The 20,449-nt window shown below is 38.5% G+C and overlaps 2 protein-coding genes across 7 annotated transcripts in view; one reads left to right on the top strand and one right to left on the bottom strand.

The window, feature by feature from the left end:
* LOC130406916 (uncharacterized) lies at positions 1–18,055 on the bottom strand. 3 transcript variants are annotated; one of them, XM_056729697.1, is made up of 15 exons: positions 18,012–18,055; positions 15,433–15,632; positions 13,380–13,664; positions 12,984–13,154; positions 12,772–12,866; positions 12,575–12,625; positions 12,045–12,423; positions 11,748–11,924; positions 11,526–11,614; positions 10,190–10,292; positions 9,345–9,439; positions 9,082–9,138; positions 8,575–8,953; positions 8,315–8,491; positions 1–8,218 (listed from the first exon to the last, which is right to left on the bottom strand). In XM_056729697.1, exons 2-15 carry the CDS (start codon positions 15,623–15,625, stop codon positions 8,130–8,132), a joined length of 2,340 nt encoding a protein of 779 aa, XP_056585675.1. In that variant the 5' UTR covers positions 15,626–15,632; positions 18,012–18,055; the 3' UTR covers positions 1–8,129. The 3 variants fall into 3 exon arrangements, with proteins under 3 accessions (XP_056585675.1, XP_056585512.1, XP_056585594.1); XM_056729534.1 differs by having other exon boundaries at positions 12,984–13,199; XM_056729616.1 differs by lacking the exons at positions 15,433–15,632; positions 18,012–18,055 and adding an exon at positions 14,280–14,440 and having other exon boundaries at positions 2–8,218; positions 12,984–13,199.
* ccdc149a (coiled-coil domain containing 149a) overlaps positions 15,471–20,449 on the top strand; it is a 17,031-nt gene continuing 12,052 nt past the window's right edge. Inside the window, exons 1-5 of one of the 4 annotated variants that reach the window (XM_056729898.1) lie at positions 15,471–15,608; positions 18,795–18,956; positions 19,633–19,671; positions 19,742–19,849; positions 19,938–20,054. In XM_056729898.1, the coding sequence (XP_056585876.1) occupies positions 15,591–15,608; positions 18,795–18,956; positions 19,633–19,671; positions 19,742–19,849; positions 19,938–20,054 (444 nt within the window). In that variant the 5' untranslated portion in view covers positions 15,471–15,590. Of the gene's footprint in view, positions 15,609–18,164; positions 18,310–18,794; positions 18,957–19,032; positions 19,055–19,632; positions 19,850–19,937; positions 20,055–20,449 lie in introns of those variants that run through there. The other 3 variants (XM_056729817.1, XM_056729970.1, XM_056730044.1) reach the window with 3 other exon arrangements.

A 20,449-nucleotide genomic window follows, 5' to 3' on the forward strand; every position in this document is an offset into this window, starting at 1 on the left:
GACACTTGGGTGCTTTCTTTCTCTTTGAATACAAGGGAACAGTATCTGACATTAACAAATACACAGTACATAATGACATTTTGTGAAGGTGTTTATAATACAAACAGTTTTTTTAGCTAGCCCCTTTTTAAAAGTCATGAAATATGCTTTTTTGACAACTTTTTTAAAATAGCTTTTTACAGTCACGTTATTGCTGCAAATACTAATTGATGTACAATTAAGCAGACAATAAGGCATCTATGCATGTATATGAAAGCAAAAAACATCACACGTGAGTTAAAAAGGTCTTTATTTAGTTGAGCTGAAGACCACCTGCCCACCCTTTCTCCAAACCTCACCACTATTCTCATCTCCAAATCACTAGGAAATACACATGCATTTGTGCAACGGGCACTCTATCACAGAGAGTTTTATGTTACCAGTTACCTCTTTCTGGTCCTAAACTGATGTGGTTTTCCAAACACGCAGCGCAAGGACATGACGGCCCAGGTCTAACCTTATGGATTTATGGTAAAATTAAGACATTTAGTTTAATTTCTTGTTACATTGCATCAATTTTTGCAGCGTTACAGTTACATAAATGATTATTCTTTGTGCTTAAAGACACAGCGTTTAATTGTTTTGTATTAAGGCTCTTTAAATGTGCGCTAAACAAGCCTAAAACATTTATTTATTTTCGTTCGTTTAAGAATTCATATATTCACCCGAGGCTGAATAAGTTTAACACCAAAAAGACGCTGAGGCTACCTTATGTTTTTATTGTAACTAATTTCCTTTCTGTGTTGCAGAAGCGAACCGTGACGTTTGAGCTTTGGCTCAACACGTAAAACAATTTGTGGATGTGCAAAACTCTGCAAACGCATATTTTTGGCTGTTTGAATGTGTTTTGCACAATATTTACTGCAGCAATTGTAGCAAAAAATGTGAGTGCACGAGTGTCTTAGTTTTTATTAGTTGAATTGGATTGATACACATCTTCAAACTCCACTCTCACAGGCGCTCAGTTGTTTTGCACCAAAAATACCTTCATAGAAATGCTTTATAAGTAGTTTCCATAAACTTGATTTTGAATTGTGTCCAGTTATGCACACAGATTTAAAAAGATTTAAAGCGCAACACTTTCATTCAAAGCGTTGTTTATCAGTTGTTTAGATAAATAAATGCTTGAAGAAGGATAGATGAAATATAATTTGATCGGAATTGAATGCGAAAAATGTATGGGAAATGTGGTCTCTATGTATGCAATGCTTCTGCGTTTAACGGGAAGAACCCTCGTCAAGGGAGACTTAAAGCGGAGAGAAATGAGGAAACTGAGAAAATAGTTAAATTGAGCAGATGCTACACACAGCAGTGGTATATACTGTACCAGTGGTTCTCAAACTAGGGGCCCTAAGATGGATCCAGGGAGACCACAGATTTTAAGTCATTTTATGAAATATAGAAACTTATCATACATTTTATGAAATAAACATCAGATAAATAAGACCAACCAAAATAATAGATGTTCCAGTGTTTGTGTAACTAAATATATTTTTGGTTTAATTCTAATTAAAAGATTACAGTAAATGTCTTTATTTGGGGGGTCACAAAGCGATGCCCCCTACACAAAGGGGGCCCTTTAACGAAAAAGTTTGAGAACCACTTGATTACAATACACTGTTTATTGGTTTCTTATCAGGAAATGAGACATTTATTTACTTCCAAGGGGGCCTCAAGATGACCAATATTTTAAAAAGAGACAAAATTACCATTGAAAAACATAAAAAAGAAATACCTAGTTAATAAACGTTTTTCCAGTCAATATTAAGCTCTAAAATATTTAATTGGGTAGAAATTTTGCGGGTTTTTGAGAGGGGGCCTTGAATATTGTTGAATTCAATGGGGAGTCAAAAAGGTTGAGAACCCCTTTTATATAGAAGTGCTCTTCTACCTTCGACAGCATTAAAGAAAAACCTGTTTATGAGTAACTAAACAAAACTTGAGGTGATGTCTGAAAATACACTTACGTTCTATTATTTGCAATTGCCCCTTTGCAAGCAGTTTGATTGACAGGGGATCTGAACAATCAAAACGCCGAAATGATGTGCTCAGTGACTGAACGCCATTTTGTCCAGTCCGACAAACCTTGCGTAGCAGAGGTTTGGTGATTTAAACCAAAACCTGGTTTAAATTTTTAATTATTTTTTTAATATATATATTTTTTTATTATTGTAATAGTAAACGGAGATATATACCCAGCTTTAATGGACGTTTACACTATAAAGATAAACGACAACTAAGAGTCATGATTCTGCCTAATCATGTCAATTCTTTTTTGATCTAGTGGCAGGATCATGACAGAGCCTCATGTTTTGTGGGGAGAGAGAAATGTTATTGTTGGTTGATCTCTGGTCTTGTCTTTGGCCCCGCCCCTAAAGATCCTCGTTTAGCTTTCCATTAGTGTTACATTCCCCACACCTGCGTAGTGTTAATTTACCCCTTGTTAGTCTCCCTATTTAATTTCCTTGTGTTTCTTGTCCTATGCGGATTAGTTTTGTACTGCTTGCGTTCAAGCTGGTGTCTCTGTACCCTGCCTTGTTGGAGGTCTTGCGGTGTTTTGGATGTTGTGTTATTACTTAGTCTTGTCGTAGTCATTTTATTAGAAAATCCAGTAATTCTGTCTCTTGTATTTTTGTGGGAAGTCTTTTGTTTCATGTTCATATTTTAGTTACATTCCTGTTTACTCCCCATACTATTAAAGTTTTTGGTTGATTGCACTGCTGCCTACGTTTGAGATTTTTCTCCTGTCCGAATCCTTGAAATAAAGAGTCCGCCCAAATTAACCCAGCAGGCAGCACCTCGGCCTCTACTAGGCGGGAGTTGGCCGATTGGTGGCAGTCAACTTCTGCCACAACCCAGATGGGCGATGGCCCATTTCCTTCCCAGGGTGATCGGGCCTTCCCTGATTATGCCCAGGCATTGCCAAAGAGGAGGGGCGATCTCCCCAAGGCCATTATGAACGCTTTCTTCCTAGTGGGCCTGGTCAACCCGCCTTCTCTGGTGGATCGAGAGTGGATGGTCAGGGGGTCATTCCAGGAGCTGGTTATTGAGCTCTCCTCCAGCGACCTTCCGGGCCCCTCAAGATCCTGTCTGCCTCCCGTTCCGGAGGATTGCCTGGTGAGGGTAGGCATCCTGGGGAACTCGGTTCCTCCCTCCTCAAGCCCAGCTGTTCCTGTTCTTCCAAGCCTCCGTGGATGACGTAGGACTCCCCGTCCAACTTCTCCAGCATGAAGCTATCCACACCTCCCGCCGCTTCCCTGCAGCCAGCCACGCGTCTAGTGGACTGGCCCAAAAGGGAGAAGCAGAGGAGGGGGCGCTGCCTCCGTTTCCAACAGTTTCCAGTTCAGTTCAGCAGGCAGTCCAGCCGGCGATTCAGCCTGCAGTCCATCCGGTGACTCAGCCGGCAGTCCAGCCGGCGATTCAGCCTGCAGTCCATCCGGTGACTCAGCCGGCAGTCCAGCTGGTGATTCTGGTCTCGTCTTCGGTCCTGCCCCTCTCGTTTCCTCGTTTAGCTTTCCATTAGTGTTTCATTCCCCACAACTTCCTAGGGTTAATTTACCCCTTGTTAGTCTCCCTATTTAACTAGTCAACTAGTGCCATGATCCAGAGGGGCGATTGCCGTTTCCTCCACAGGGCGATCGGGCACTCGCTGATAATGCCCAGGCATCAGCAAATCCTAGATCCTCAGGAAACACTGGAAGAGAGAACTCGTGGAAGAAACACAGAAACAGATGGAAAATAATTAGCGTAGCTGCTGTTCATTACATTCAGGCAAAGATAATCATTTGTATTTAATCTGATGACTGGAATGCAAGAACCAAGACTCTAGTTAGTTTAACCCATTTAACTACTTTGAATTTCCTAATAGCTCCATATCGCTGACCTGAAATAAAACCAAAGTGTGTTATCCAAAGATATGACTGAATGTGGGTTTGTCAGCTTCCTCACATTTCACAATAGACAACAGACCCTCAATAACTGTGCCCTCTACCTGGACGTACTCTAACTGGTGACTTAGGCCGCTGGAGCATGTGAAAGGGATGTGAAAGAGTGAGGTTGCAAGCAGTAGAGGTGAAAAAAGTTTTTAAGTATTAAGGGTCATCTTTTCAGAGCAATTGGGGGATTGGAAAGGAGGTGAAGAGCAGAGTGGAGGCAGGGTCTAGTGGGCGGAAAAGGGTGTCATGAGCAGTGATGCCGGTTACTCTAATCTGACCACATTTTTCAGTAGTGAGTAATCTAACGCGTTACTTTTTCCAAACCATTAATCAGATTAAAGTTATTTATCTAAGTCACTGTGCGTCAATCTTTTTGTCATTTTACTTAGTAAAATTTTTATTTCTTGCGTCTCAGGGAGTGAAGTCACGTAGCAATTCACGTGTAATAGCCCCTGCCACGCAGCGACACAAACGTAAACAACAATGGAGGGAGGAGAGAGATGCACGTTTCTAGCTGTAAATACAGTCACGAGTTTGTGTCCGCTAGATGACAATATTAAGGTTCGTTGTACTCTCTGTGCTGGCAACAAAGTGCTATCTAGGTATAAAAACACTACGTCAAATTTGAAGAAACAATTGGAGTCGCAGCACTGCCACGTCCAACTTACAGAGCAAGTCCCACCAGGTGGTGCGAAGCAGAGAACAGCAAGTCCCCCACCACCCAAACAACAAATGCTGGACTGTGGTGCAAAACCAGTACGTGGGGGAGACTTGAAGAAGTTGGTCGGGCAGTAGTGATGTGTGGATGGCGGTTAAATCCGCTGGCGCTGCGGATGATCAGCGGGTCGGGTAATAAAAAAATACATTCAGAGTAATTGCGGGTGGGTCGCGGGTGGATGATATCATATACAATATTAACAACATTTCTCTAAAAATACGAATGTGTTTTAAATGCATTTTTCAGAGGAAAAGAAATGCGCACGTGGCGGCGGTAGAGGACGGTCTATTTCTTAAAGCAGAAATCGAGGCAAAAGGGAGAATTAAAAAGAAAAGGTAGAAAAGAAACGTACTATGTGGGAGCGTTTTAGCGAAGGGTGAATCATTTACTGGGTATGTAATATGCAACGACTCTGAGGCGTTGTATGTATATGAAAGCCATAAGACTGGTACCTCTCATATGGTACAACATGTGTGTGCTAAATCAAAATATTACATTTAAGTATTTATAGACAAGGACAGTGCTAGAAAATTTACTGAGTTATTTAAATGACGATCGTGTCCAGGTTGGATATCTATATCAGAGAAATTTATACTTGCAGGCGGGTGGCGGGTGGATACTTTATTTGAAACAGTGGATGCGGGTGACATTTTAGCTTATCCGCACATCGCGCAGTATGTTGTAGAGGAAATGCTGCCCTTAAACACTGTTGACTCGCACTCGTTTCGTGCGTTTTACACTTGTAAAACCACTCCTAATGCTGTGAACAACAGGTTCAATGTTCATAAAACATGTTAAAAAGAAATGAATAGTTACACCTATAAATAATGTAGATTATAAATAGTATTTTTTGCCATTATTATAGGGTTAACAGTTAAATTTGTCAGGTCAAGAAAGAAATTAAAAAAAAAAAAAAATACGTTAAGTGAAATCAAGAAAATCAGTCTTTAAATTATTTTGAATAAAAACATGTTTTTTTCAGGAAATAGTCTTTAAATTCAACTTAAAATGTCAGGAGATACATTGTTGACATTACTGTCAAAAATACACTTCCAATAAAGTGAGTTTTGGAAAAAACGATTCTCATTTTTATGTTGAGGCATCGGGGGAGTTGGTGGCAGCTGCTGAATGTAACTGATAAAGTAACGTGTAATCTAATTTAGTTACTTTTAAAATCCAGTAATCTGTAAAGTAACTAAATTACTTTTTAGAGGTATAATCAGCAATCAGATTACTTTTTCAAAGTAACTGCGGCAACACTGGTCATGAGTAATGCGTGAGAGTACCATATAAATGAAGGAAAGGTGTACAGGATGGTAGTGAGACCAGCTATGTTATATGGTTTAAAGACGGCTGCATTGACGAAAAGACAGGAGATGTTGAGATTTTCTTTGGGAGTGACAATGATATACAGGATTAAGAAGGAGGGCATGCAGGTTGTTGTGGTGAAAAAATAAGATGCAGGGGACAGATGGAAGCAGATGGTTCGCTGTGGCGATCCCTGAAGGGTGGAGCCAAATGTATGTTTGCTTTAATTAATTAATTTGTGTGTAAAAGTTACAGACATTCAATGTTTAATAAGTAGAATGTGAGTTCAGAGTTGTCTAGAAAGCAAGGACTGAAATACTGAGGATTTTTCAATAATATTTACAGTATTTTTTTGATTCTATTTAGTGCTACTACATGCTATTTAGTTTAACTTATTATTGATAACTCAAATTAATGACATTTAAAAGAAGTGGTTCTATGGTTGCATGAAAAACCTTATGTTAGGGTTCTCCTGAAGGTAAAAATATCCCTATGGTAAGGGATTTCTTTAAGAGAGTCGCAACAAAGGTCTTAACCATCACCCTTACCTGTTAATACTTTAATACTTTCTGTCAAAACATGGCATCAGAGTTGGGGTGTGCCATATGACAATATTAGTTCGCGAACGATCAAAATGACTGCACGATCCACTTTTTAATCGTTACATCGTCCTATTTAGTGCAAGACATGTTATTTCCGTTGCTGTTCGAATTCGTCGACATCCTTGCGATAGATTGCGCCATGTTAACAAGCTCGTATACGTTGCTTGTGAATTCAGGAAGATTAAGTGACGCTGTCAGTGACGATGGAGGAAAACAGGGAGGAAAAATTCTACATCAGTATTATTGACATGGTTTGGGTTTTCCCCAACTGACACGGCCCAAACAACAGTTATTTGCAAATGTTGCAATGATAAGATTCGCATGTCGGAGGGCAACACAATGAACCTTTTTAACCACCTCAAAAGAAAGCCCCCGAAAGAGTATGCCTACAGTCCAATTTTAAAGGGACCCCTCGTGAGTAAATCAGGTACGATTTACTCAGTCTACCGGACTGTTTCCATACACATAGCATCATTTGCACTCTATACTGCTCACTTGCACACCAGGAATATAATACTGAATGCTCTTTTGCACTAATGGACTACTTTCATAACTGCATTAAACTCATCTACTGCACTGTAACTTCAACAACTGCACTAATTTATATACTGCACTGTAACTCTATTAACTCCATCTACTCATCTATTGCACTATAACTTCAATAACTGCATTAACTCATCTACTGCAATGTAACTTCAACAACTGTACTAACTTATATACGGCACTGTAACTGTATAACTGCATCTACTCATGTATTGCACTATAACTTCAATAACTGCATCAACTTATATACTGCACTGTAACTGTATAATTGCATCTACTCATCTATTGCACTATAACTTCAATAACTGCATTAACTTATATACTGCACTGTAACTGTATAATTGCATCTACTCATCTATTGCACTATAACTTCAATAACTGCATTAACTCATCTACTGCACTGTAACTCTATTAACTGCATCTACTCATCTATTGCACTATAACTTCAATAACTGCATTAACTCATCTACTGCACTGTAACTTCAACAACTGCACTAACTTATATACTGCACTGTAACTCTATTAACTGCATCTTATCATCTATTGCACTATAACTTCAATAACTGCATTAACTCATCTACTGCAATGTAACTTCAACAACTGCACTAATTTATATACTGCACTGTAACTGTATAACTGCATCTACTCATCTATTGCACTATAACTTCAATAACTGCAATAACTCATCTACTGCACTGTAACTTCAACAACTGCACTAATTTATATACTGCACTGTAACTCTATTAACTGCATCTACTCATCTATTGCACTAAAAAATTGTGATTTGAATTTTTTTCTTGATCCCCACCCCTACATGCCCCTACATTGTTGAAAGTAGCGCTTTACATCTTTACATCTATATATTCTCTCCTCATGCCTTCAGTGTTTGTCAGGTCTTTTTGTTGTTTTTTGTCGTTAACGCTAGAACTTATGCTTTAAAGCTGAAACCTAGCACAGTACCTCAAAGCCACGTAGCCCAGTACCTCAAAACCACGCATGCTTCAAAATCTCTTCCAGATGGATCCGCTCATCTGGATTCCTCTGAAGACAGGCTTGAATGAAATCGCAGCATTCTGTGCAAAAAAAAGAAAATGTTGCTTTGCACCTGCTTTGCTTGATTGTATTTGTTCAAAATTCTGAATAACAGTTAACTCTGATAATGATCTCACCTGCAGTCAAGCCGTCTTTGCTCCATTTCTTTTCGTTGATCTCTTTGAGGTGAAGAGAGGTGGGACATCTTCCGCACACAATAGCAAACAGCAGTACGCCCAGGGAATACACTGTTGCTGGCTTGCCATGGTACGAGCCCGTTTCAGCATATTCAGGGCAAGTGTATTTCCTTGTACCTAAAGAAAAGCATGCAAAAAGGTGAACAGAGGCACTATCTGAAAATATCATCTTAGTATTTATGTAAAGTGATAAAACATACCCATATAGCGGTAGTAAGCCGAGCTTTTGAGAAGATCGCCGCACCCAAAGTCGATCAATTTGACCTCCAGGGTGTTTGGGTTGATCAGGAGGTTTTGCTTTTTTATGTCTCTGTGGAAAACCCCGCGTTCGCAGCAAACTTGAGCGGCTTCGGCCGCTTGCCTAAAGATAGTGCGCGCTACGACCTCAGTGACGGTGCCTCCATTGTGCTTCACGAAAGAACGCACATCTTCGCAGGGAGAAGGGCGCTCTAGGACCAAGATGATCTGATCTGGATTATCCTGCCAGTCCAGAAGCTGGATGATCACAGGAACATTATCTCCCTTTCTGGCAAGCAAGTGAAGACCGACCTCTCGAGGCAAAGGTTTAGAACAACCCGGCTAGAAGAAAGTAAATGTTTATCACGATTAGACGATTGACAAACAAGGATTAAGCGAAAAAACTTAGTGCTTGTACATAAAAAAACTATGAAGATGTTTCCAACTGAATAATAACACAAGCTACTTACAATGTTGATATAATCTTTGATTACGTTCCTGGTCTTCTCGACATATTTCACTGCCACCTGATGAACAAAACAAATAATGGATTTGTGTTAGCATTCATCCTGAACAGAACTGTACTATAATACATTAACAACAGCGAAGAGCATGTTTGGTCTCATTATATCAAGCACTGAAGTCGTGGACACTGGATACAATAAGGTTTGGAAAGGATAGGGTGAGATATCAAAAAGATGAGCACAAGACAGAAAAAATGCTATTTTTTTACCTTTAAGCCATCCTGCACACGTGTCCCCTCAAAGACGGTTCCGAAACCTCCTTTACCCAGCTCTCTGCCGACCTCATACTGGCAGCCATTGATTACTGTTAAAAGAGAAATGCAGCAGACATCAAACACCAAACATTAGCAACACTTAAACTCCCTGTGAACCCGAAGTTGCAATCAATTTTACTTCTGTATTTTGACGCATTTTCCAGTGAAATGGAATTTTGAATGAGAAAAATAGTGGGCTCGGCTTTCGTATTTCTCTGCAAGTTGATTTGATCTATTAAAAAGCCTTTGCATTTTGAAATGAAACTGGCAGCAGACTAACAGTTGAAGGGGAGGAGTTAACGGGTGCTCCGCCCAAGCCATCTAACATAAGTCATTTAAGATGGATTGTCATTACAGGACTTTAACTGAAGATTATGAGGGCACATGAATTTTAAAAAGAGTGACCAACATTGGTCAACTATTTTCAATAAACTCTCCAATTTTCATGAAAAAATAGGCATTGTAAGTTTTAATTTCAGTAGGACTTTAACCTTAAACTAGCTAACAATATCTGTATAAAATTTAAAATATATTACTATTGTTAAAAAAACTAATTTAACCTGAATATTGTTGCTGAATATGTTATTAAATACACACATATATTACTTTTATACATATATGTGTGTATGTAATAACATATTCAGCAACAATTTATAGAAACAGAATGTTTACATTGCTAAGAGTGTGTTAGTGATGCACTTAATCATTGTGTGAGTGAAACACAGCTATTGGCCAATCAGAATCAAGGACTCTGACTAAATCTGTTATGTTATGTTGGAATTATGGAATGAAAAACTCACCCAGACTGAACACCTTGGACTGATTAACATCCTCCAGCTTCTTTTCAGACTGATCATGGCTGACAGAGTTGATGGGAGTCTGGAGGTCGTCTAAAGAATTGTCCTGGAATGAACAGTAATATAAGTGGTGTATTGTCTACATATATGATATTGACACAAATTGACTTGCCAACTTCCAGACTTTAGAATAAACCAACAACAAAAAACACACGTCCAGAAATTGCACTTTTTCAACAACTGAAGCCACTACAGAGAACACGTATTCGGTTTTCTACTGTATGTGGCTTATGCTCTAAAAACTAAACGGTGACTAATACGAAAACCCTTTTTTGCTGGGTGTCAACTAGAGGTCGACCGATATGTGTTTTTCAGGCCGATACCGATGCCGATTATTTCCATGTGAATTAGACCGATAGCAGATATTTTGAACCGATATATATATATGGTGTAAAAACGTAAATTTATATAGATATTAAGCACACAGGCTCTGAAACATTTGAAAGATTTTTAATTCTGACTGAGAAATCTTAATCATGACACTTATATTAATAATAACAAAAGAAAGAAGGGAGCACCCAGCAGAATTCTGTGAACATTTTGTAAACCAAAAGAAACACAGTAAAAAACAACAAGGAACAAATAAAAAAAATGAATTGAATGGAATAAATTATATTATTCGATTCAAGTTCTTTATGCTTTAAAATGGCTTGTATTTTTGAAATGGCATAACTTAAAATGACGTGCAAAACGCCAGCTCGATCAATTACAAGAAACGACTGCAGTGTGCTGCTCGTTTGCAGAGCAAAATCATTGTTATACTATGGATGTGAATTATATCTACATTATAATAATGCGTTAATCCTGCGGAACCTGCAGGAAACCCGCAAAGCTGCTCCCAAATTCAGGCACTAATTATACTGAAGTGTTTTGCATCTTCAGTGTAGTGGATTGAGATTTATTTCAACATCTGATGCTGCCTTACCTCAGAGAGCATGAACCCGAAGCAGCACTTTCGGTGTGAGATTGAAAAACACTTTCTGTTCCGCAGCGTCCCGCATTGATTGGCCGGACTCGTGACTTAGTCCCAACAAACAGAGGGGCAGTGGGCGGGCATTACTCTAGGCAACAAACTAGAGTGACGTTTTCCGACTGCTCTCACTAAATCCTTGGCTGCAGAGCCAAATAGCGCATTTCAAAATTAAATGAATTTATCGGCTTATCGGCTTTGAAAATGATCGATATCGATTATCGGCTAAATCTTTGACATCGACGCCGATAATCGGCCAGATCGATAATCGGTCGACCACTAGTGTCAACTGTATAAACATCTTCGTACCTGAAACCAATTATCCTCATAAATCCTTTCCAGATCAATACGTTTCTCTGGATCCTCCTGCAGACAGTCTTCAACCAGACAGCAGCATTCTGTTCAGAAAGAGACGATTATAACCTTAAACTGTGAGTTTATCTGAATGTCACTTTAAACTTCACGCCTACTCCAATTCATGATCTTATTCAATTCTGTAAGTCAAACCACTATCATTCAAGAAGAGCTCACCTTCTGTCAAGCCGTCTTTGTTCCAGGCCCTCTCATTGATGAAGAACCGATCATTAGAGCTGGGGAATTTTCCGCACAACAAGGCGAACAGCAGCACCCCGAGCGAGTACACCGTCGCCTGCTTTCCATTGTACTTGCCGGTTTTAAAAAATTCAGGGCAAACGTATTCTCTTGTACCTGAGGAAAACAGATTTCATGTCATTTTACTGTTTACATTGCCACAAAAAAAAGCCTAGCACTGAATCTGAATGCTGATCTTGTTTCTATAAAGTATTTATACAAACGTGTCTGACTTACCTGTGAATGTATTGTAGGTCGACTTTTTAAGTAGCTCGCCACACCCGAAGTCGATCAGTTTGACGTCCATGGTGTCTGTTTTTATAAGGAGGTTCTCCAGTGTGATATTACGATGGAATACTCCCTGTTCACAGCATGTCTTGGCAGCTAAGTATGCCTGACGCATGATGCGTTTCGCTAACTTCTCGTCGAGCTGTCCCCCTCGGCTCGCAACAAACTTATTCAATCCCTCGCAGGGAGAAGGGCGCTCCAGGACCAGGATGTAGTGGTCCGGATGTTCCTGCCAGTCCAAGAGCTGGACAATCTCAGGAGAGCGGCCATCATCACAGGCAAGCATTTGAAGAGCCACCTCACGCGGAAGGGGATCAGGATGACCCGGCTAGACCAAAGACAATAGCATCATTACCTCAGCTACATCTTAGTTTCGGAAAAAGCTGAAGAAATTTGTATATGAAAGATAAAACATCTTAAATAAGAAGAAGATAATATAATAATTATAAAATTATAAGAATATAATAGGTACAACTTACGGCGCGGATATAATCCAGATGCCTGGATGTGTGCACGTATTTCAGTGCCACCTGATCAACAAAAACAAAAATGATCAAACTGGACAAAACATACATTGAGAAGGTTTATAAAAGAAAAATTAAGATGTTAAATAGATGAACACAAGATGTGATGAAAAATATTTGCTGGATAGTTACTGCAGGTAAAAAAATCAAACCTTGAAGCCATCATGAAGACGGGTCCCCGCGTAGACGACTCCACGAGTGCTTGCAGCCAGGATTTCACCAACAGCATACAAGCAGGAGTTGATCTCTATTTAAAGATAAATGAAGTTGACATAAAACAATATTTTTCCTTAAATATACTTGTAAAGGTTACCAATGACCATAATTGTATAGGTGTATGTTGTCTTCTGTTGTTGAGACTAACCCTGCAGGTTCACACTGGGCGTCTTCGAGTCTTCCAGCTTCTCTTCAGACAGTCTGACTAAAGATTGCTTGATGTCCTCTTCCACGGCCGCCTCGATATGAGCTTGAACCGGCTGGATCTCTTCATCCCGGACCGACTTGCTTGGGACTGGATTCTGAACAACATCGCTGTCTAAATGCAACCGAACAAGAAAGCGGTCAAGGGAATCAGAAAGGCCTGTATTAAAAGATATATGAAGGATAAATGAAAGATAAATGAAGTTGACGTAGAACATCAAGCATTAGTAATACTTCATTCAAACCTATTTTAACAATATTTTATCTTAAATATACTTGTAAAGGTTACTGTTGACCATAATTGTATAGGTGTATGTTGTGTTCTGTTGTAGAGACTAACCCTCAATTTTCACACTGGGCGTCTTCGAGTCTTCCAGCTTCTCTTCGGACAGTCTGACTGAAGTTAGCTGGATGTCCTCTTCCACGGCCGCCTCGATATGAGCTTGAGCCGGCTGGATTTCTTCATCCCGGACCGACTTGCTTGGGACTGGATTCTGAACAACATCGCTGTCTAAATCAAACTCATAAAGGCGGTACAGGGAATCAGAAAGATCCGGACCCTCAATGACTGGAGTGTTGAGGATCTCCATGTCACTGAGAGTGAGACCCAGTGCTGAAATCACTTCTGTAGAGAGAAACCAGATCAAACACAAGATCAATTACAATTCATGAAATAACGAACACTTACATTAAAAATCAGTTATATTGATATCAGGAGATTAAAGTGACAGGAGATTTCTACAGTACACATTTCTCTCAGATTCCCAACAAATCGATCTGGTCATAATTCATCAGCACACGTTTAACATCATACTTTTATCAATACGTTACAATAGGACTATCTGGCAAGCATCATAAATACTAGTTATATATCTATATATACAGTAAAACCTTAAACTTAACCATAAATGACAACAAACAGATTACAAAAATAGATGATTTATGCAGTAAAAGCATGCTCGACAGGTGTCCTGTTATCATTCTTTAACAATAACTAAGTTTTTTACACTATATAACAGATCATTAGTTGGAATACATTGAAACGGTAACGTTTGATTCAGATACATATTAATATAACACATCTACAGTATGTTTACGTTAATAAACTATTGATTTGTTGTCATAATCCTCCTTAACTTTTCAATGTGGGGTCACGGCTAATGCAAACATAGACAAGACTTCACATAACGTTTAAAAGCATCATTTGACCCTAAACATTTGCGATTATATTATTTTATACCTGCTCTCCGTCTGTGCATTTCTCGGAGTTTTCCGAAACGCACAGGTGAGTGATGGTCGATGTCCGATGGTGCAGCTGTACATTGGCCGTACAAGCCGCTCCGATCGACAACGCCGTCAGTTTTCACGCTTTTACCAAATATCTGACCCATAACGCTGAAGTAAACACAAAAGCTGAACAACCGTAATCGTGAGAAAAGCAGAATGATCAGTAAACAGCAAACGGACTAGTTTTAACAGCAAAGTTTAGATGGGACGCCGAGATATCATTGTGACGTCATATAAGAACGTTTGTAATGTGTGTCAGTTGCTCAAAGCGCGCGTCCGTCAGTTACTATGACAGCATGTTATTGAGGAGTTACGGCAAGTTAAGTTGCTGAACTACATTTTATTTTACTTGGATTTGGATTCGATTATTCAATGTTTTGTTATTAATTTGTTAATTACAGTTGTGCCGAATGTTGACCCCCGATAAATAGTCAACAGTCAGTCCGTTAAATTTATTTAATGTCGTGTATGAATTATTTAATGCATTTAATACACTGTATTCGTTATTTAATAAAGTGTGTTTAAGAACTAATTTAGGATTCATGTCTGTTTTTAGTAACCATGCACAGACGTTGTCCGCCATTTTGTCCACATTATGTGTTCAGGCACATTGGTTTTTGACAGGCTTTGTCTAAACATGTTCAGTCTGACATTAAAACGTGTCTCTTGTCTTTCCAGTTATCATTTACTTCTTAGGTGTACTTCATTTTCTTAATAAACTCCATTATTAGTATTAATAGACTTCAATATGCCTTGTTTACATTGTTATATGCCATTATAACCACGATTTGTGTCCTCGTAAACCATATATACAAGCATTTTTAGAAATTAGTTCCACACACAATCATGCTTGAGCCATTGCTGTGTTTTTCATCATTTACTGTGAATAATTTGCTTGTAAAAAGTTGTGTAGAAACTTTACACACTAATAACTGTGCTGTTGCTGTGTATTTAATACCATAACAGCCTCTTGCTCATGTGATATTACTTTAGAGTTTAACTGAACACAATCACCCCATTTGCACTGTCATTTCACAGGGGGCAGGTTGATTTGAGTTCAGAAGAGGATGAGGGGCACCTATGGTCGTTCAGCTGTGCTCACTGACCTCTGAAGGGTCTTGCGGTCAGATGGACTACAGTTCCCTCTCCAGAAGTGATGCGACATGTCAGCACGCTCTCAACAGTTCCCCTGTAGAATGTGGTGAGGATGGTTTGAGGGAGACGCCGGCGGAGGAAGTGTAGACGTTGTTTTGCCATCTTGGAGATGGAGATCGTGGTCCAGGTGAGATCTCGTTCCATGGTTGTCCTGTGGAAAACACTCCACTACATTATAAAGCATGTCATACTTTAACTCCACTTCAAAAAAACATTTATTCACGAAACGTATCTGAGAAGTGGTAAGATATATGCTTTATAATGTAGTGAAGTAAAGTACAGATTTCAAATGTACTTGATAGTAAAGCTACCAAAGAAATGTTTTCTTTGCCATAACCTAGAAAATATCTTACAAGGATTGAATTACTCGCCTCTGTGCCATCACCCGCGTAGTGCATAGTAATACTCCAGATAAACACAAATGAAGACAAGTACTGACGGAGGTATAGCTTTACAAAAGACCTGGCCGTCCATGCTGACCATCCTGTCGGCTGCAGACATCACAATGCACCATAAAAATACATCAGCTCATTTACCGCATTAAAATTCTGTCATTGTTCACTCACCTTCGAGTTGCTCCAAATCTGTATAATTGTCTTTGTTCTGATGAACACAGAGAAAGATATTTGGAAGAATGATTGTAACTAAACAGTTCTTGGACCCCATTCACTAAGAAAGTAGGAAAAATTACTTTAGCACTTTTTTGTTCTGTTAAACAAAAAAGAAGATATTTTGAAGAATGTAAGACAGCAAACAGTTCTGGGGCACTTTTGACTGCCGTTGTCATTTTTCCTACCATGGTAGTCAATGGATCCAAGAACCGTTTGGTTACAAGCATTCGTGCAAATATCTTTCTTTGTGTTCAACCAAACAAAGAAATGTATATAAGTTTGGAAAAACTAGAGAGTGAGTAATTCATGACAGATTTTTTATTTTTGGTTTAGCTATCACGTTCATAGGATTAGGATATCACAATATACCAGCTCTATATACTATTTACATGCCTAGAATTATTCCAATTATGGTGGTTTTAAACCAGTAAATTACTGAGTTTTCTTTATATTACTGAGTTTTCTTATATAAAAGACTACATTTAAAGTTTCTAAATATATTACATTTTGTTCTTATATAAAAGCATTCATTTAAGATTAAGTTTACACTAAACACTAAGCCAGGTGTAGTAAATGACAACGTGACATATATCTGCATTTTAAGATTGATGTATGTGCATTTCTTTTTTAAGCTTTTAGAAGGTTTTGCCACGGTTAAATGCTGATATATGGAGCTTGACATTTAGCTGTGGAAGGTCAGAAAAGGATGGACTTACAAAAATAGGTGATGTCATGTGAAACCTGATTGGTTTAAACGGTGGTAACAACGTGAGAACAATGTATAAGAGATGGAATCAGATATGTATAGGTCAGACATCTTCAGATGAACTCTGTGTGTCTCTCTTTGACTTGTTCGAACAAATTAAAGATTGAAACCTTTGAAACTTGGCTTCTTGGTCTTCGTGATTTCTCTCAACATTTGATGATCGATTTCGTCACAAGACTAGTGTGTTGTTACCTCCTGATTAACAGCCTGCTTATTGATGCACAAACCATTCTGTAGCACCACCATTCAGAAACGTAAATCTTTATAGGACCTTTCATGACACAAAAGAAACACACCTTGCAAAGTCAATAAAACAAAGAGAAAAGGGCAGTACAGTCTGAGAAACAAATAGAAATTAAAATGACACAAAAGCCTGCCTAAACATTTCAATGTAATTCAATGTATTGAAACCTTTTGTAGAAGACACTTTACCATGACATGGTGTGACTAGACTTTGCCTAACATCGGATATAAAGCCATACATTATAAAAGATTTATAAAAGATTTATAAATAGGGATGAGAGTAGAGAAAATATTCCTCCGTTAGTCTTAATAACTTGTAGCTTTACAGAGATTTTTAAAGACGGTACATTAAATACAAAATTGACAGAAAAGTCATTGAATTTCCTGTCAAAATAGTTGTTTGTATGTTTTATGGCAACAAATGCGATGTTATATTTTTAATTCTTCATTATTAAAAACGCATATGTGTCACGTGGTTATGTTTCAAGCGTCTCCCTTTGCAAAAAAACGTGCATTTCAAAAAAATACGTAGAATTTGATTTACGGTATCGCTATACTAGCACAATAATACACTGAGGATAGAATGTGGATGGCGCCCTCTGGTGGATTTCCGTTAAAACAGCACATCAATCTAGTCAGAATAAGGATAATATCATGTATATTAATATAACGCGTAAAGTGTCGTTATATGAAAACAGTCCCTTTTCACATGGTATGAATTAAAGCACATATCTGTCTACTTTGTTGGTATTTTGTCAAATCAATCTTTAATAATTCAAATGAAAAAACACCTGATCACTTGTTACTCATCGACACGGGTACTCGTTCTCGCTTATATGATAAATAACCTTAATAATGTGTTGAGTGTTAATGTAAGTACAGTGTTTACACAAACCCGGATCTCCCTCACCTTTGAAGTGCACGAGCTGATCCAGAGTAAACAAGGGAGGCGTCATGCAGGGCTGCGCATGACGTCAAACTAACGCGAGAGCGTAGGTGTCGAATCGCTCTCGCGGTACTACCGTGTCACTCACCGATCGCTCTGCGTCTGCGCAGCGCTTCTTCAAGTGAAACACACAACTGGGAGGGTGCCGGTGGTTTAGTCCATCTTCCCCAATGTACTAGCTTAGTTTTTAATATAAGAAAACATCGAAGAAATGAACGCCTCCGACAGACGTGAAAGTGACTGGCGAGGTTTAGTGAGCGAGGTGAGTGACTGCTTTACTCAAAATCTGCAATGACGATGTTTTGTGGATGAATGGTTCCCATATGCTACTTTAACCACCGATGTGACGTTAACGTACATAACGCAGTTCTCTTGCTTGATGGTCTTACGAGGTTCAAGTTTAATAAACACTTTACGTTTAACGATTGCATGCTTTGTGTTGTCATTTAAAAGTGTCTTTTAAACTCAAATGTGAATTCATAAATACGTAGAAAATAAGAAATCTCAAGAATGTGATTAAACCTTAACTTCAACAGAAACAAATATACTGGATAAGGGTTGTTGTCACATGCATTTACCTGCAGAACAAAAAAGAAGATATTTTGAGAAATGTCACTGTGGATTTGTTTACACACAATGCCAACGTGGGCTGGTGTTGTTTGGTTACCTTTGATGTTTAGTGATAACATTTAGGACCTTTACCTCTCAGTACACTCACACATGTGCTTTTCTTGGTTCTCTATATAGTTTCTGATATGCAAACGCAAGCTGGAGAGCAAGAAGGACGCTCTTCTCATTTTATCCAAAGAGCTGGACACCTGTCAACAGGAGAGAGACCAGTACAAGCTGATGGCCAACCAGCTTCGAGAGAGACACCAGGGTTTGAAGAAGAAATACAGAGAATTAATTGTGTGTCCCTCCCTATCATATGTGTGGTGGTTATGTACATGAACTTTTATGCATTTGGCAAATACTTATTTCCAAAATGATCTGCAATGTATTACAAGGTATATATTTTATCATTATACAACCGTAGGAAAAATTAAGAGACTGTTTCAAAGTAGTCTTTCTAAATTTACAATTTATAGGTATGTGCTTGTGTATTTTTCTTTTATTCTGTATTTCTTTTTGCATTTTTTTTAGAATTGAAAACTGTAGAAACAGGTTTAAATAACAGGAAAGATATGCTGTATTTTTTCAGACCACAAGTACTGCAGAGAAAAGAAGTTCATATTCACTTTTATGCAATACAACAATTTCTTCATGTATTTTAGGAAAATATTTATTTTTTAAATGTGATAACCTTGATTTTCCTCACAGTTTTCATGTGTTTTATCATGCTGTCAGTCTTTCACATCGCTGTTGGATGACTTGATTTTGTACAAATTCAACAGACACAGGACTAAAATGATGATTCAATGAAATTTTGGAGTTGTCACTTAATTTTATGTGCACCTCCTGTGTTCCTGAACCTAAATCTGTCCTGCTTAAGCATTGCTCTACCAGTCGTGCTAGAGAAACACCTGTTTTATGATGAATAGGTTGATAATGTTTGTGTATTGATGTGTTTTATAATATGTTTCAGGATGGTGAACCTTCACTTCCGCCAGAAAAACGGAATCAGGTGAGCTAGGTTTACACTTCAGTATTCATTTTGTCACTTGTTGAGAACATATTTCTAATCTCCCTCTCAGGTGAATTTGGCGCAGTTGTTGATGGATTCACGGGAGAAAAATAAGAAGCTGGCTGAAGAAGTAAAGGAGCTGACACAGAGACTAAGTGAGATACAGGGAGACAATAAGGTACACACAGACGAACACAAATTGAAACATGTGCATTATAACCGTTGCATCGTCAAACCTCAAAATAGATCAAAATATCTCCCCACAGCTTTTAAGAATGACAATCACCAAGCAGCGTCTCGGGGATGAAGAAGCTGTGGTCCGACATTTCCCTGCTCATGAGCGTGAAGGCTTGGTCAGACAACTTGAAGAAGCAGCGCTGCAGGTAAATCAACCTGCTCTTTTCTGTTCGTTTTATAGCATTCCTCTACAAAATCTGTTTCATTTCATTTGTACTTTTTCAGTTCTGAATTAAATGAGCTACATATTTAATTGAATCGCATTGTCTTTCCTAATTTAATTTAATTGAAAGGCAGTGTGATTGAGACATGAATACTGATCGCAACTTAATTATCAGTTCATTTTAGCATTTGCTGTTACCAAAATGAAAAATAAGCAGCTTTTACTTCAAAGCTCTCGAAATGAAGCAGCAATTACTTAGATTTCAGTCTTATGCTTAACACTTGTTGTATTCATAATTCCAAACAGTTACATATACACTGCAAGTTTGCAGAAAAATAAACTTTATGATTATCAATGGATATCATCGCTGTTGTTTCT

This window comes from Triplophysa dalaica, chromosome 1 (genome assembly GCF_015846415.1).
Source record: "Triplophysa dalaica isolate WHDGS20190420 chromosome 1, ASM1584641v1, whole genome shotgun sequence".
Lineage (NCBI taxonomy): Eukaryota > Metazoa > Chordata > Actinopteri > Cypriniformes > Nemacheilidae > Triplophysa > Triplophysa dalaica.